This window comes from Dreissena polymorpha, chromosome 1 (genome assembly GCF_020536995.1).
Source record: "Dreissena polymorpha isolate Duluth1 chromosome 1, UMN_Dpol_1.0, whole genome shotgun sequence".
Taxonomy (NCBI): Eukaryota; Metazoa; Mollusca; class Bivalvia; order Myida; family Dreissenidae; genus Dreissena; species Dreissena polymorpha.
The window spans coordinates 62,372,294-62,386,830 of NC_068355.1; the positions used below are offsets into that span (position 1 = coordinate 62,372,294).

Genomic DNA, 14,537 nt, shown 5'->3' on the forward strand with positions numbered 1-14,537 from the left:
AAAGATCAAAGTTACCAGGGCTTGGAATATGAGATTGGTTTCTGAAGTCAAAGGTAAATGTTACCAGGGCTTGGAATATGAGATTGGTTTTTGAAGTCAAAGGTCAATTTTACCAGGGCTTGGAATATGAGATTGGTTTCTGAAGTCAAAGGTCAATGTTACCAGGGCTTGGAATATGAGATTGGTTTCTGAAGTCAAAGGTCAATGTTACCAGGGCTTGGAATATGAGATTGGTTTCTGAAGTCAAAGGTCAATGTTACCAGGGCTTGGAATATGAGATTGGTTTCTGAAGTCAAAGGTCAGTGTTACCAGGGCTTGGAATATGAGATTGGTTTCTGTCAAAGGTCGATGTTACCAGGGCTTGGAATATGAGATTGGTTTCTGCAGTCAATGTTATCAGGGCTTGGAATATGAGATTGGTTTTTGTCAAAGGTCAATGTTACCAGGGCTTGGAATATGAGATTGGTTTCTGTCAAAGGTCAATGTTACCAGGGCTTGGAATATGAGATTGGTTTCTGTCAAAGGTCAATGTTACCAGGGCTTGGAATATGAGATTGGTTTCTGATGTCAAAGGTTAATGTTACCAGGGCTTGGAATATCAGATTGGTTTCTGAAGTCAAAGGTCAATGTTACCAGGGCTTGGAATATGAGATTGGTTTCTGCAGTCAATGTTACCAGGGCTTGGAATATGAGATTGTTTTTGCAGTCAATGTTACCAGAGCTTGGAATATGAGATTGGTTTCTGCGGTCAATGTTACCAGGGCTTGGAATATGAGATTGGTTTCTGCAGTCAATGTTACCAGGGCTTGGAATATGAGATTGGTTTCTGCAGTCAATGTAACCAGGGCTTGGAATATGAGATTGGTTTCTGCAGTCAATGTTACCAGGGCTTGGAATTTGAGATTGGTTTCTGCAGTCAATGTAACCAGGGCTTGGAATATGAGATTGGTTTCTACTGTCAATGTTACCAGGGCTTGGAATATGAGATTGATTTCTGCAGTCAATGTTACCAGGGCTTGGAATATGAGATTGGTTTCTGCAGTCAATGTTACCAGGGCTTGGAATATGAGATTGGTTTCAATGTTACCAGGGCTTGGAATATGAGATTGGTTTCAATGTTACCAGGACTTGGAATATGAGATTGGTTTCTGCATGATATGTAGCGTTAGCTTTGGGCCTTGTTTACCATCAATAACCAGAATCAGCATGCTTTTGACAGAACAGATTAATTCCCTTTAGATTTTTATAGATAAAAACTCAATGTTGAAGGTCACAGGGGCGTGCAATATTTACAAAATTTCATGACAAGTAATTGAACACTATGGTAAATTGGCTGCAAAGGGGGGGGGGGGGTGAAGGAGCATACATGTTTTATGGTATCAAATGTTAATTTAGAGGAGAATGCTTAATGCTATTTCAGATTCTCTTACTCTGTTCCTAGAGGGTTTACATATCAGCCATGTCCTGGGAACACTGGGCTTAATGCATGTTTGTCTGGGAAAACTGGGCTAAATGCATGTTTGTTCACTTTCATCCAATATAAGCCTGTCAAGTCCCACTTTCTTATCTGGGACGACACTTTCCGCCTAAACTGGAGTTGCGCATGAGAGACTACTTTATATAAATTACCATAAAAGCAGAAAGGTTGTGCCTGATTAGCCTGTGTTGACAAATTTCATTAAGTGTGATTTTTGTTTGTGACACGATGCTACATGACTTTGTAAACATGGAAGTGTTTTTGCCAACAGGGCAGAAGGACAGAAGGGGCCTATGGATGCATGCAGGGTGCATGGGTCACTGGAGGTCAACAAGGTGGCTGGAAACTTCCATATTACTGCTGGAAAGTAAGTTTGTGTGCAATGCCAGTTTGGTTGATGTAACATAAAATGAATGGATTATGTTATAAACAATAAGTAATTTCTTTAAAATGTTTTTAACTTTAAAATATTATATATTTTTTAAATTCAAATTGTTCCATGTATGAACAAGTTATTCTAAAATATTAACAGTTTTCTTCTTCAGAATAGGTTGCATTATGGGTCAAATGTCCAGCTATCTTTTAGTTAAAATGAAATCACCATATATTAATTATCCCTTTCCCCAATAAGCAAACTGGAAATGGCTTTTGCAACCAGCATACAAACAGAATAGCCTGCGAGTAACTCTTAGTCTGTTCAGGTTTTATGCTGTTTGCTGCTCATCAGTAGAACTAAGGGTTGAAACTGAAACCTTTAACAATTGAATCTATTAAGAAAGGTCTTTAATTGAATGTAACTTTCTGAGGGACTACTAATGCGTCAAAATACATATCTAAGTGGTGAAGGGTTAACATCTATATTTTTATAATTAACAATCGTTATATGTAAATGGTTTCTTTTATCAGGAAAGGAAATGAATTGTATGACTCAATATTTTCACAATAGTTTTTGTTGGAAAATGTGCAATGGATACAAATAACAGAATATACTTTTGTCATGACTATTTGGTGTATAAATATCCCATGTCAGATGTGAGATGGATTGCTGTGTCCTGATCAATCTGCATGGCTGACTCTCGTGACTGTTGGTTGTATCATGCACAAAATTGCTCCTCAGTTACTGTTAACAGTGAAGCCTTTCTTAACCTAACAACAGCGGAACCAACATGAGTGTTAGATGTTCACAGATTTTTGTTTTATCAAGGTTTAAAGTAAATTCCATTTATATGTACATGTAAATTCACTTCATTTTTTTGTCAGTTTACAGCATGACAACATAATAATAGAGAATTGATATAATATGCAATAAACAGGGATCATATTTTCTCGCAACATCAATCGGTCTGGATATAAATGGGGGAAAAAGTATCCGAAGATTGATGACCGAAATCATCACACATTACGTTAAAATATATACCATTGATTTTGCCATTCGTGAAGGAGGTATAATAAATGTACAAGTAAAATTCCCTTAGGCATTTTTTTAAAACGGAACATACGAGTTTTCTCAACTGGTTTTATCATTTGCTATTTCATTGTTGTTTCGTGTGCTGTTTTATCACACTTTTTTCATCGAACGTTGTCAACATTATTAATCTGTGTAATTCTATACCGATGTTTTAAATCATTGTCGACTCGATAATAGCTTACAAACATGCATTGAACCAAACAAATGTCTGTGCGTAGGTTGGCTACTGACAATAACAAAACCAAATAATTAAGAAATAATTTGTGTACGTTATAGTTTGTTGTCAAAATAACCCACGGCCGATAGTTTAGATGCGTAGGGATTAAATCACGAGTGCAAAGCACGAGTGATTTGAAACCACGCCTCTAATTTTCCGGTCGTGGGATATTCAACAACAAACTACAAAGAACACGAATTATTTTGATTCTAACATGTTTTTTACTAAAGATTTATACAATGTATATTATTTTTCTTGTGTACTATTTTATGTGAAATTCCGCCCATAAAAATAACTTTCGGCTGTTCTGTTGATCAGATCCGCGGTCGACCTTCATTCATAATTACCGGTGGTGGACGCTGGTGGAAAATGAATCGGCATGTTTTGTTTAGGTACAGAGCGTGCTTTCAGTGTATAAGGTCCGGACGCGTCTTTAATCCGCTGTTCACAAGTTTTTGATACATGGCCTGACATGCAATAAACTGGTCCTGACCGGTTTAGAGACTGCAGCGAATGGTTAATCACACCTTATCGAGATAAGAATGTCATTAGCAGTCCAGAGAATTATGCCACAAAAAGTGCTCATTCATGCTGGTTTGGCTGAAGCATATTTACAGTTACCACTGATGGGCCACATGTGGGCTGTGGTCAGTCTCTCAGCATGGTAGGGTAATTAGGGGCCATAAAACTGCCATAAAACTGTACAGGGCCGGTGTGGTTTCAAGTTGCTTCCAAGTACTCTTTAACCATGTACTCTAATAATTCTTCTTGTAATAAAAACCTTTAACAGTTTTGCATGTTTTTACGATATATGTTTAGACTGAAAAGTTAATTAAAATACAGTAAAATATAAAATTTCAATATATTTAAAATACATGGAATATTTCAAAATTCAGAATTCATATTCATAAAAAATAGGTACATGTATGAACAATGTGTACTGGAGTAATGACATTTGAGACATTTTGCTACATATTAATTTCAAAATGTGTTGTTTGCAATAAATACAAAACAAAATATCCAGACGAAAAAATGTCACACAAATTTATTCACAGATCAATGCAGTAATTAAGCTCACAGTTTGCATTGTTTTGCTAACCACGCTAAAAGGTCACATTTTAAGATATTTTATTCGGAGTCAACACTGACATAACACTAATCTATGGGAGTTAACGACATTTTTGCCAAGGAACTGACAAAAATGCTCATTATCGACACAGTACATCCTTTGATTTTGTATGCACGAGATTTTAAACATAAAATCTTATATTAATTAAATTTTAAAATATAAAGTTAAGTGACATGTTGAAAAAAGTCTAAACAATACGAGTACAATAAAATGTACAAACAAGCAGAGTAAAAATTGTCTCCAATCATTTATATGTATTCTTTGATCAGACAGCTCCTACAGGATGTACTTGATTAGGCTAAACAACATTAAATAACATTTTTAAAAAAAGTAAATAAGATAACCCTCAGCAGGGCTCGAACCACTGACCCCTGGAGTTCTGGAGTAAAATGTCTACCACTTAGACAACTCGGCCATCCTTCCTTCCTGATACAATGTCGGATGTATTTTATACCTTATCTAAGCAATCCTCATAGTTTTCAGATGTCTGTAGAAATGGTGTTGTTGTTTTTTTAATTCAAACAATTGCTTCACAATGTTTATTACCGGTATGCACAAGGTATAAAATCTCGATTTCCAACATATTTTGCCTGTTCTTCTAGGATTTTGTAGTGAATAAAACACTGTGTAGCTGTTTAATACCAGAAACACAGAGGGTACCTCCGAAGTGAAGTTTGGGCATACCAGCCAACTTTTTATCAACTTTAATGGCCCCTAAATTACTCAAATCATGCTGGGATGCTGACCGCAGCACACATTAATGGGCATCTTGCCATTATCTGTAACTGTAAATATGGTTGGAACTGACCAGCCGGAATGAGGGCTTTTCATGTCATGATTCTCTGGACTGTTAGGGTGTGTTTGCATGTGCACTGTGTATTCGATTTCATGACATGGGAATTTTAGCAAACAGAATCGGACCGACTGTTTGGGATTTTCAATCGGTCTTTCATGACCCCAATCGGTCTAGGACCGACAAAACCGAAACAAATATGATCCCTGGCAATAAATTGTTTCTTCAGGTTAGTTAATGTTTTCTTAGATTTGTGATTCAATTGTTGGATGACAGAAATGGATACCAACAAAGCTATTTCATAAAGACAGGATTTGGTTTTCAGATGGTTAAAGCCACACACCTTGAAATGAAAGTAAATTTAAGTATAAATAAGAAACATATTTTATCTATGCCAATTAGAATATATCTGGTGGTTACAAGGTAGAAATCTGTCTTTTTTTTGCACTTTAAAACTTAAGAATAATTGCGTCTGTCGAAATGGAAGTATACGTGTAGAAATCCTACTTTTGGTTTTTTAAATATTAAAAAAAAATTACTTGCTAACTTAGCTATAGATTTAATGACAATTTTGCACACTTTCAATTTGCATCATTCTATATGTATTGATTAACATGTATTTCATTTCAAGGTGTGTGGCTTTAAGTCTTGACAGTTTTTTTACTGTATTTTATTGTGTAATTATACATGAAATTCATTCCAGAACACTGCCAGTCACTTATTGTGCTCAATTTATTAGCAATTAAACAATAAATAATATTTTAATGATCATATTTATAACATAAAAATGACGCATGCAATTAAACTTTGAGAAAAACACGTGTATCCCCATATAAACCACACTATATAAACATATTCAAGGACAAAGTAGAGTACAGTTATACTGTAGGAAAAATGCACAACAGGTCTTTATAGGGGAGTTTATCAAATATAATTATGGAACTGTTTGTATTCATTCTTAATCTCTATGCAATGTGAAGTTTATATGTTATCTTCACAACTTATCAGTATTGTCTGTGACACAGTGTAGCAATATTTATCTTGACTTTTCAGAATTTAATGTTGCAAATCAGTCTTGCTTTACCAGTATGAGTATGCGTGGTATCCTTATAAAATGGAATAGGCCTTACACAAACTAAAAAGTATAACTCGCTTATATGAGTTGCAACATGTGGAAATGGGTTTTATATACAGCCAGGGAGCTCCAGACCAGCCTGCTCAATCGCGCAGTCTATTCAGGAACAGCCCTGTCCCCCAATGAGACTACAGAACCTTGGGTGACTATAATGGACAGGTTAGCTCCTGACCTGACTGTGGATGCGCTGGCTTGTCTGGAGCTACCCTGATCACATATGTAATAAGACCCATTTTCTTATGACACGACTTTTATCATTTTGTAATTTGTAGTGTTTGTTTGTGTTGTCATGATTGCTTTGTAATAGGGGTCAGATAAAACAATATTTGGAAGTGCATTAATTTTTTCAGTTACTAGTAGAAGTTATACAGTTGTTAATTTTATTTCTAAAAACAGGCATTTCCCCCAGCTACAGTTTGGTCTGGGTCATATTCATTTAGAAGGGTTCCTATCGGAACATGGTAAGGCATGCTAGATTTTGTCATTGACAGTATCTTTGGATACATGGCTAACAAAACTAACCAGGGGTGGTATTCCAGAAACATCTTAAGTCATTTCTTTAATAATTTCACTTACGTTCATAATTACAATGTTTTGTATTATACTATATAAGGAATCACATGTTTCTTTTGGTATTCCTAAAATAACATAGACATAATGATGTTATTTTGATGTTATTCTTGATGCCAAACTTTTGCAATAGGAAATGAAACACTTAAGAAAATTTCCCAATTTAAGGATAAGAATAAAATTTAACTTAAGATGCTTCTGGAATACGACCCCAGTCCATGTACTCCAGCTATGCAGTGTTGTTGTCTCCAGTTATGCAATTGATTATTAGTTTGCCTTTCATTTTCTACCCTCTCAGATCAGAAATAAATACATTATTTTTGTTCCTATTTTATAACTAGCAAAATTAAGCTTTCTTGATTGCACCTTCTTTGTTCAGGGTGCAGGATCAACGGAGTTCACAGGGGTTTACACAGGCTGGACAGAATGTATACACACTTTTAAGAACATTATTTTTGCATTATAATTGCTGGATAGATTTACAGTTAATTGTATATACAAACAGTTACTGAATCAAATGTGGGCTTTTGGAAAGAAACATCTATATCATTGACACTGTGATATCACTTAATATTTCTGTAAGAATAGTCTTTTTAACCAGGTTTTCCGAAGGAAAAAACTGGTTATTAGATTGGCGAATGCGGGCGGGCTGGCTGGCTGGCTGGCGGGCTGGCGGGCGGGCGGAACAAGCTTGTCCGGGCCATAACTATGTCGTTCATTGTCAGATTTTAAAATCATTTGGCACATTTGTTCACCATCATTGGACGGTGTGTCGCGCGAAATAATTACGTCGATATCTCCAAGGTCAAGGTCACACTTTGTGTTCAAAGGTCAAAAATGGCCATAAATGAGCTTGTCCTGGCCATAACTATGTCATTCATTGTGAGATTCTAAAATCATTTGGCACATTTGTTCACCATCATGGGACGGTGTGTCGCACGAAAGAATCACGTCAATATCTCCAATGTCAAGGTCGCCACGACTAAAAATATAATTTTTTTAAAAACAAACTTACAAAGGGGGTTAATTTTGTTTGTTCATTTCAAAAGTTCAGTTTGAGTTTTCTCCCTTTATCAGATTTTTTTTTCACAATGAAAACCTGGTTTTGTGACAATTTTGTCCCTTGTTTTAGCTTTGCTTGAAGCAGTTCGAAAAGATGACTTAAATATAGAGCTGTAGTGGAATGACATTCACTGTGATCACCTCTTTGCCAAACTATTGCATGCCATGCTATATGGGAAGGAGCCCTGTGCTGTGTTCGGTCCTCTGCCACATTGGTTTAGTTGAGCTTCTGTAGCATAGGTTGTGGATATATAAGCTTAGATATATCATACATGTTCAGTATTGGCAGCTGAACAGTCTTGTATCTTGTGTTCTCAGATCTCTCAAAACCAACCTGGGCCATTTACACATAAGTAGCATGCTGTCTAACTCTGGTAAGTAATGGCATGTCTTATCGCCTCGCTGTCTGAATCATTATACAAATTCTTTCTCACATATTGGCTTTACCTCTGTATCTTTATTGTTAAAGTGTCTATAACGCTCAAAATCAACGAAAATTTCGTAAAGTATTTCGTAAAATAAAATTAAAACCTAAACATTCAATGTTCCTTATAGCAATAGCCACAATTTCAACGCTAGATGTGGTATGATTACATATATTTTTGTAGATACAAAATGCTTGTTTTAATTTATTTGTGGACACAATAAATTCCATGTTAATTTCCTGTGAATATATTTATTCATACGACACACGAACACTTAAATAGTACCATGTTAAAACCATAATAAAAATGAGCATTTTATATCCACAAAAATCTATTTTACCAGACCACATCTGGCGTTGAAATTTCAGCAGTTGCCATAAAGAACAATGATTTTAAGCTCACCTGAGCACGTTGTGCTCATGGAGCACCTTGTGCTCATGGTGAGCTTTTTGTGATCGCATTTTGTCTGTCGCCCGGCATCCGGCGTCAACATTGGCTGTGTTTACACTCTAGAGGCCACATTTATTTTCCAATCTTCAACAAATTTGGTCAGAAGATTGGTCTCAATGATATCTTGAATGAGTTTGAAAATGGTTACGTTGCTTGAAAAACATGGCTGCCAAGGGGCGGGGCATTTTTCATAAATATGGCTATATATGGCTATAGTAAAATCTTGTTAACACTCTAGAGACCACATTTATTGTCCGATCATCATGAAACTTGGTCAGAAGATTCATCCCAATAATATCTTAGACGAGTTCGAAAATGATGCTTGTTGGTTGAAAAACATGGCCGCCAGGGGGCGGGGCATTTTTCCTTATATGGCTATAGTAAAACCTTGTTAACACTCTAGAGGCCACATTTATTTTCCGATCTTCATGAAACTTGGTGAGATGATTTGCCCCAATGATATGTTGGATTAGTTCGAAAATGGTTTTGGTTGCTTTAAAAACATGGCCACCAGGGGGCGGGGCATTTTTCCTTATATGGCTATATATTGGTATAGTAAAATCTTGTTAACACTCTAGAGACCACATTTTTTTGTCCCATCTTCATGTAACTTGGTCAGAAGTCATATCCTAATAACATCTTGGACGAGTTCGAAAATGATGTTGGTTGGTTGAAAAACATGGCCGCCAGGGGGCGGGGCATTTTTCCTTATATGGCTATAGTAAAACCTTGTTAACACTCTAGAGGCCACATTTATTTTCCGATCTTCATGAAACTTATTCAGGAGATTTGTCCCAATGATATCTTGGATGAGTTCAAAATGGTTTCGGTTGCTTTAAAAACATGGCCACCAGGGGGCGGGGCATTTTTCCTTATATGGCTACATGTACATGTATATATGGCATTATTAAAACCTTGTTAACACTCTAGAGGTCACATTTATTGTCCAATCTTCATGAAATTTGGTCAGAAGATTGATCTCAATGATATCTTGGATAAATTTGAAAATGGTTACGTTTGCTTGAAAAACATGGCTGCCTAGGGGCGGGGAATTTTTCCTTATATGGCTATATATGGCTATAGTAAAATCTTGTTAACACTCTAGAGGCCACATTTATTGTTTGATCTTCATGAAACTTAGTCAGAAGATTCATCCCAATAATATCTTGGACAAGTTCAAAAATGATGCCAGTTGGTTGAAAAACATGGCCACCAAGGGGCGGGGCATTTTTCCTTAAATGGCTATAGTAAATCCTTGTTAACACTCTAGAGGCCACATTTATTTTCCGATCTTCATGAAACTTGGTCAGAAGATTTGTACCAATGATATCTTGGACGAATTCGAAAATTGTTCCGGTTGGTGGAAAAACATGGCCGCCAAAGGGGCATGGCACATTTCCTTATATAGCTATATAGTAAAACCATGTTAACACTCTAGAAGCCATACTTAATGTCGAATCATCATGAAACATTGTCAGAAGATTTGTCCCAATGATATCTTGGACAAGTTCGAAAATGGTTCCAGTTGCTTGAAATACATGGCCAACAGGGGGCGGGGCATTTTTCCTTATATGGCTTCATGAATCTTCATGAAACTTTGTCAGAATATTTGTATAAATGATATCTTGGATGTGTTTGAAAATGGTTCTGGTCTGTTGAAAAACGTAGCTGCCAGTGTGTTCACTAGTCATGAAAGTTGGTAAGAACATTTTGTTCTAATGACATCTTGGGCTGCACAGAACAGGTCAGTTCCTTTCCTCTCAGGTGATCGACTTTGCCAGAGTTTGGGCCTTTCAGGTCCTCTTGTTAATTATTTAGCTTTATTTTACGAAATATTGTACGAAATTTTCGTTGATTTTGAGTAGTAATGTTACTTTAATTTCCTTTGTTTTGTCTATATCAGAAAACTAATCTGCATTGCTTGGTATAGTGCTAATGTGTCTTTATTCGTTCTAGTTTATAATATTTGTTCTTTGTTAATTAGTTCGAAGCATACATTTTATAAATGCAGTTTATAATATTAGATCTCTGCTTTTAACAGAAGAATTTTGATAGCAAGGATACAACATGTTCTAACTTAGTGTTTGCTGTTTCATTAAAATTTAATTTAATTGAAGTACTAGTATCAGGATTTATTACTTACTGCAAATTTTAAGTAATTTTTAATTGAAGTTAATTAATGTTTCAAATTTCATGTAACAAAGATTGAAATACAAAAAATTATGTTCAGGAACTAAATGATAATACCAATGGAGTTTCAGCAAGCTGTTTGATGAATTGTTACATATTTATGCTCCCCCAAAATTTATTTTGGGGGGAGCATATAGTCGTCGCTTCGTCTGTCCCTGCACAATTTTTGTCCGGGCTATTTCTCAGCAAATAATGACCGGAATTCAATGAAACTTTATGGAAAGCTTCACTACCAAGAGGAGATGTGCATATTATCAGCGGGTTCTGGTCGGATGATTTTTCACAGAGTTATGGCCCTTTGAAATTTTCTATAAAAAAATTATTGTCCCCCCAACTACTGTGCCCTCAAGACGTTTCCTTTTACCTGAATATATAGTGCAATATTGTGACAAAAAAACCTTTGGGGAGCATCACCCGTCTCAGATGGTTTCTTGTTTAAAATTGTGCTCATAGATTTTATGGTTACTTTCCGATTAAATGTTGTCCTATGTTTGCTTGGTTACTTTCAGACTACAACTTCACTCACAGGATTGATCACTTTTCATTTGGGGAGGTGACCTCTGGAATTGTTAACCCTCTAGATGGAGAGGAGCAGGTCACTCAAAGCAGTTAGTTTAAAAGTTTTAAATTGCATTTATATTTCCGTCATGGTATCGGTACAGGTATCCTTTGGAAAAATCTCTGAAGCCTTCTAAACAAAATTTGATCACAATTTAATGAAGAGCCGTTAATCTTACTTTATTTTTATTGCTGTTTTCATGATAACGGTGATGTCCAATATTTTGTGTTTCATTCTGTGAATGGAAGATCACTTGATCACCTGAGAAGACATGGCAATGCTAGTGTTGTCATATGTGTGATTCTTTCAGATTACCACCTGTTCCAGTATTTCATGAAGATAGTTCCGACCAAAGTGCGGACCTATGCCAACCAAGTGGACACATACCAATACTCTGTTACTGAACGGGTTGGTCTATTTTTGTTTTTAGCTCACCTGAGCACAAGGTGCTCATGGTGAGCTTTTGTGTTGCCCTTTGTCCGTCTTCCATAGTGCAACGTCAGAATTTGCCTTGTTCACTCTCTAGAAGCCACATTTATTGTCCAATCTTCATGAAATTTGGTCAGAAGATTGGTTTCAATGATATCTTGGATGAGTTCGAAAATGGTTACGTTTGCTTGAAAAACTTGGCTGCCAAGGGGCGGTGCATTTTTCCTTATATGGCTATATATGGCTATAGTAAAATCTTGTTAACACTCTAGAAGCCACATTTATTGTCTGATCTTCATGAAACTTGGTCAGAAGATTCATTCCAATAATATCTTGGACGAGTTCGAAAATGATGCCGGTTGGTTGAAAAACATGGCCGCCAGGGGGCGGGGCATTTTTTCTTATATGGCTATATTAAAACCTTGTAAACACTCTAGAGGCCACATTTCTTTTCCGATCTTAATGAAACATGCTCAGAAGATTTGTCCCACTGTAATCTTTGATGAGTTCATTAATGGTAACCTTTGCTTGAAAAACATGGCTGCCAAGGGGCGGGGCATTTTTCCTTATATGGCTATATATGGCTATAGTAAAACCTTGTTAACACTCTAGAGGCCACATTTATTGTCCAATCCTAATGAACGAGTTCGCAAATGATGCCGGTTGGTTGAAAACATGGCCACCAGGGGGCGGGGCATTTTTCCTTATATGGCTATAGTAAAACCTTAACACTCTAAGGGCCACATTTATTGTCCAATCTTGATGAAATATGGTCAGAAGATTTGTCTAAATGATATCTTGGATGAGTTCGAAAATGGTTACGTTTGCTTGAATAACATGGCCGCCAAGGGGCATTTTTCCTTATATGGCTTTATAAGGCTATAGTAAAATCTTGTTAACACTCTAGAGGCCACATTTATAGTCCGATCTTCATGAAACTCGGTCAGAAGATTCATCCCAATAATATCTTGGACGAGTTCAAAAATGATGCCGGTTGGTTGAAAAACATGGCCACCACAGGAGCGGGGCTATTTTCCTTATATGACTATAGTAAAACCTTGTTAACACTCTAGAGGTCACATTTATTTTCCGATCATCATGAAACTTGGTCAGAAGATTTGTTCAAATGATATCTTGGATGAGTTCTAAAATGGTTTTGGTTTCTTTAAAAACATGGCCACCAGGGGCGGGGCATTTTTCCTTATATGGCTATTTATGGCTATAGTAAAACCTTGTTAACACTCTAGAGGCCACATTTATTATCCAATCTTCATGAAATTTGGTCAGAAGATTGGTCTCAATGATATCTTGGATAAGGTCCAATATAATTATGTTTGCTTGAAAAATATGGCTTCCAAGGCCGGGGCATTTTTTCTTATATGGCTATTGTAAAAACTTGTTAACACTCTAGAGGCCACATTTACTGTCCGATCTTCATGAAACTTGGTCAGAAGATTCATCCCGATAATATCTTGGATGAGTTCAAAAATGATGCCGGTTGTTGGAAAAACATGGCTGCCAGGGGGCGGGGCATTTTTCCTTATATGGCTATATTAAAACCTTGTTAACACTCTAGAGGCCACATTTATTTTCCTATCTTCGTGAAACTTGGTTAGAAGATTTGTCCCAATAATATCTTGTTATCTCAGGTGAGCGACTTTGGGCCTTTCAGGCCCTCTTGTTTATTATCACCCGCCATAGGCAGAGGGATATTGTTTTGGCGTTGTCTGTCCATCCGTCTGTCCGTCTTTCCATCCGGCCGGCCGGCACTTTTGTGTCCGGAGCCATATCTTGGAAGAGATTTGGGGGATTTCCTTGAAACTTGGTATGAGTATATATATATGGATAAGAGGATGATGCACTTCAAATGGCATTGTACACCATTGGATAATAACAGAGTTATGGCCCTTTGTATCTTGAAAAAATGTCCGGAGCCATATCTTGGAAGTGCTTTGACGGATTTCATTGAAACTTTATACGAGTATATATATGGATAAGAGGATGATGCACATTGGCATTGTCCATCTGTCCAGAAAACTTTTGTGTCCAGAAGTATAATGGCGGGGGATATCAATTTAACGAATTTGCTTGTTTAACAAGTGTTACATCTCTTTCCTCACAGATCAGTCAAGATGCAGTTTAATTAATCCTAACTTGTACATAATTTTTTAAGTTGTAAATGATGCAAAAAATCAAAAAAGTATGTGCACAAGTGTTTGATGTAAAATTCATAAGTTCATTTCAAAACATGTTTTCTGTGTGAACAAGAGCAGTTTACAAAACTTTTAAAAGTACTGTTTCTTTTGATTATAAAAAAATAAACTTTTATAAAAAGGTTTTGATCAGTGTAAGTGAGAACAAGAAAAAGAACATTTTACCAAACCTCATATGTACATAACCGATGTTCTATTGAAGAGCCGTCCCATAGACCACAGTCATGGCAGTCATGGTGTTCCAGGGATATTCATCAAGTACGAGCCGTTCTCATTCAAGGTCGTAGTCAGGGAGGAGCACCTGCCATACAGCCAGTTCCTGGTCAGACTATGTGGGATTGTGGGCGGCATCTTCGTTGTATCAGGTCTCGTATATTTGCTTTATAAGTAATTTGAAAACTGTAAATTTTGTTTGCATTA

At 36.5% G+C, this 14,537-nt stretch overlaps 1 protein-coding gene across 3 annotated transcripts in view; it reads left to right on the plus strand.

The window, feature by feature from the left end:
• LOC127831747 (endoplasmic reticulum-Golgi intermediate compartment protein 2-like) overlaps nt 1-14,537 on the plus strand; it is a 38,461-nt gene that overhangs the window by 15,704 nt on the left and 8,220 nt on the right. For 2 of the 3 annotated variants that reach the window (XM_052356785.1, XM_052356793.1), the window contains exons 6-10: nt 1,749-1,844; nt 6,616-6,680; nt 11,426-11,524; nt 11,786-11,883; nt 14,320-14,482. In XM_052356785.1, the coding sequence (XP_052212745.1) occupies nt 1,749-1,844; nt 6,616-6,680; nt 11,426-11,524; nt 11,786-11,883; nt 14,320-14,482 (521 nt within the window). Of the gene's footprint in view, nt 1-1,748; nt 1,845-6,615; nt 6,681-8,169; nt 8,226-11,425; nt 11,525-11,785; nt 11,884-14,319; nt 14,483-14,537 lie in introns of all 3 variants that reach the window. The other variant, XM_052356801.1, reaches the window with a different exon arrangement.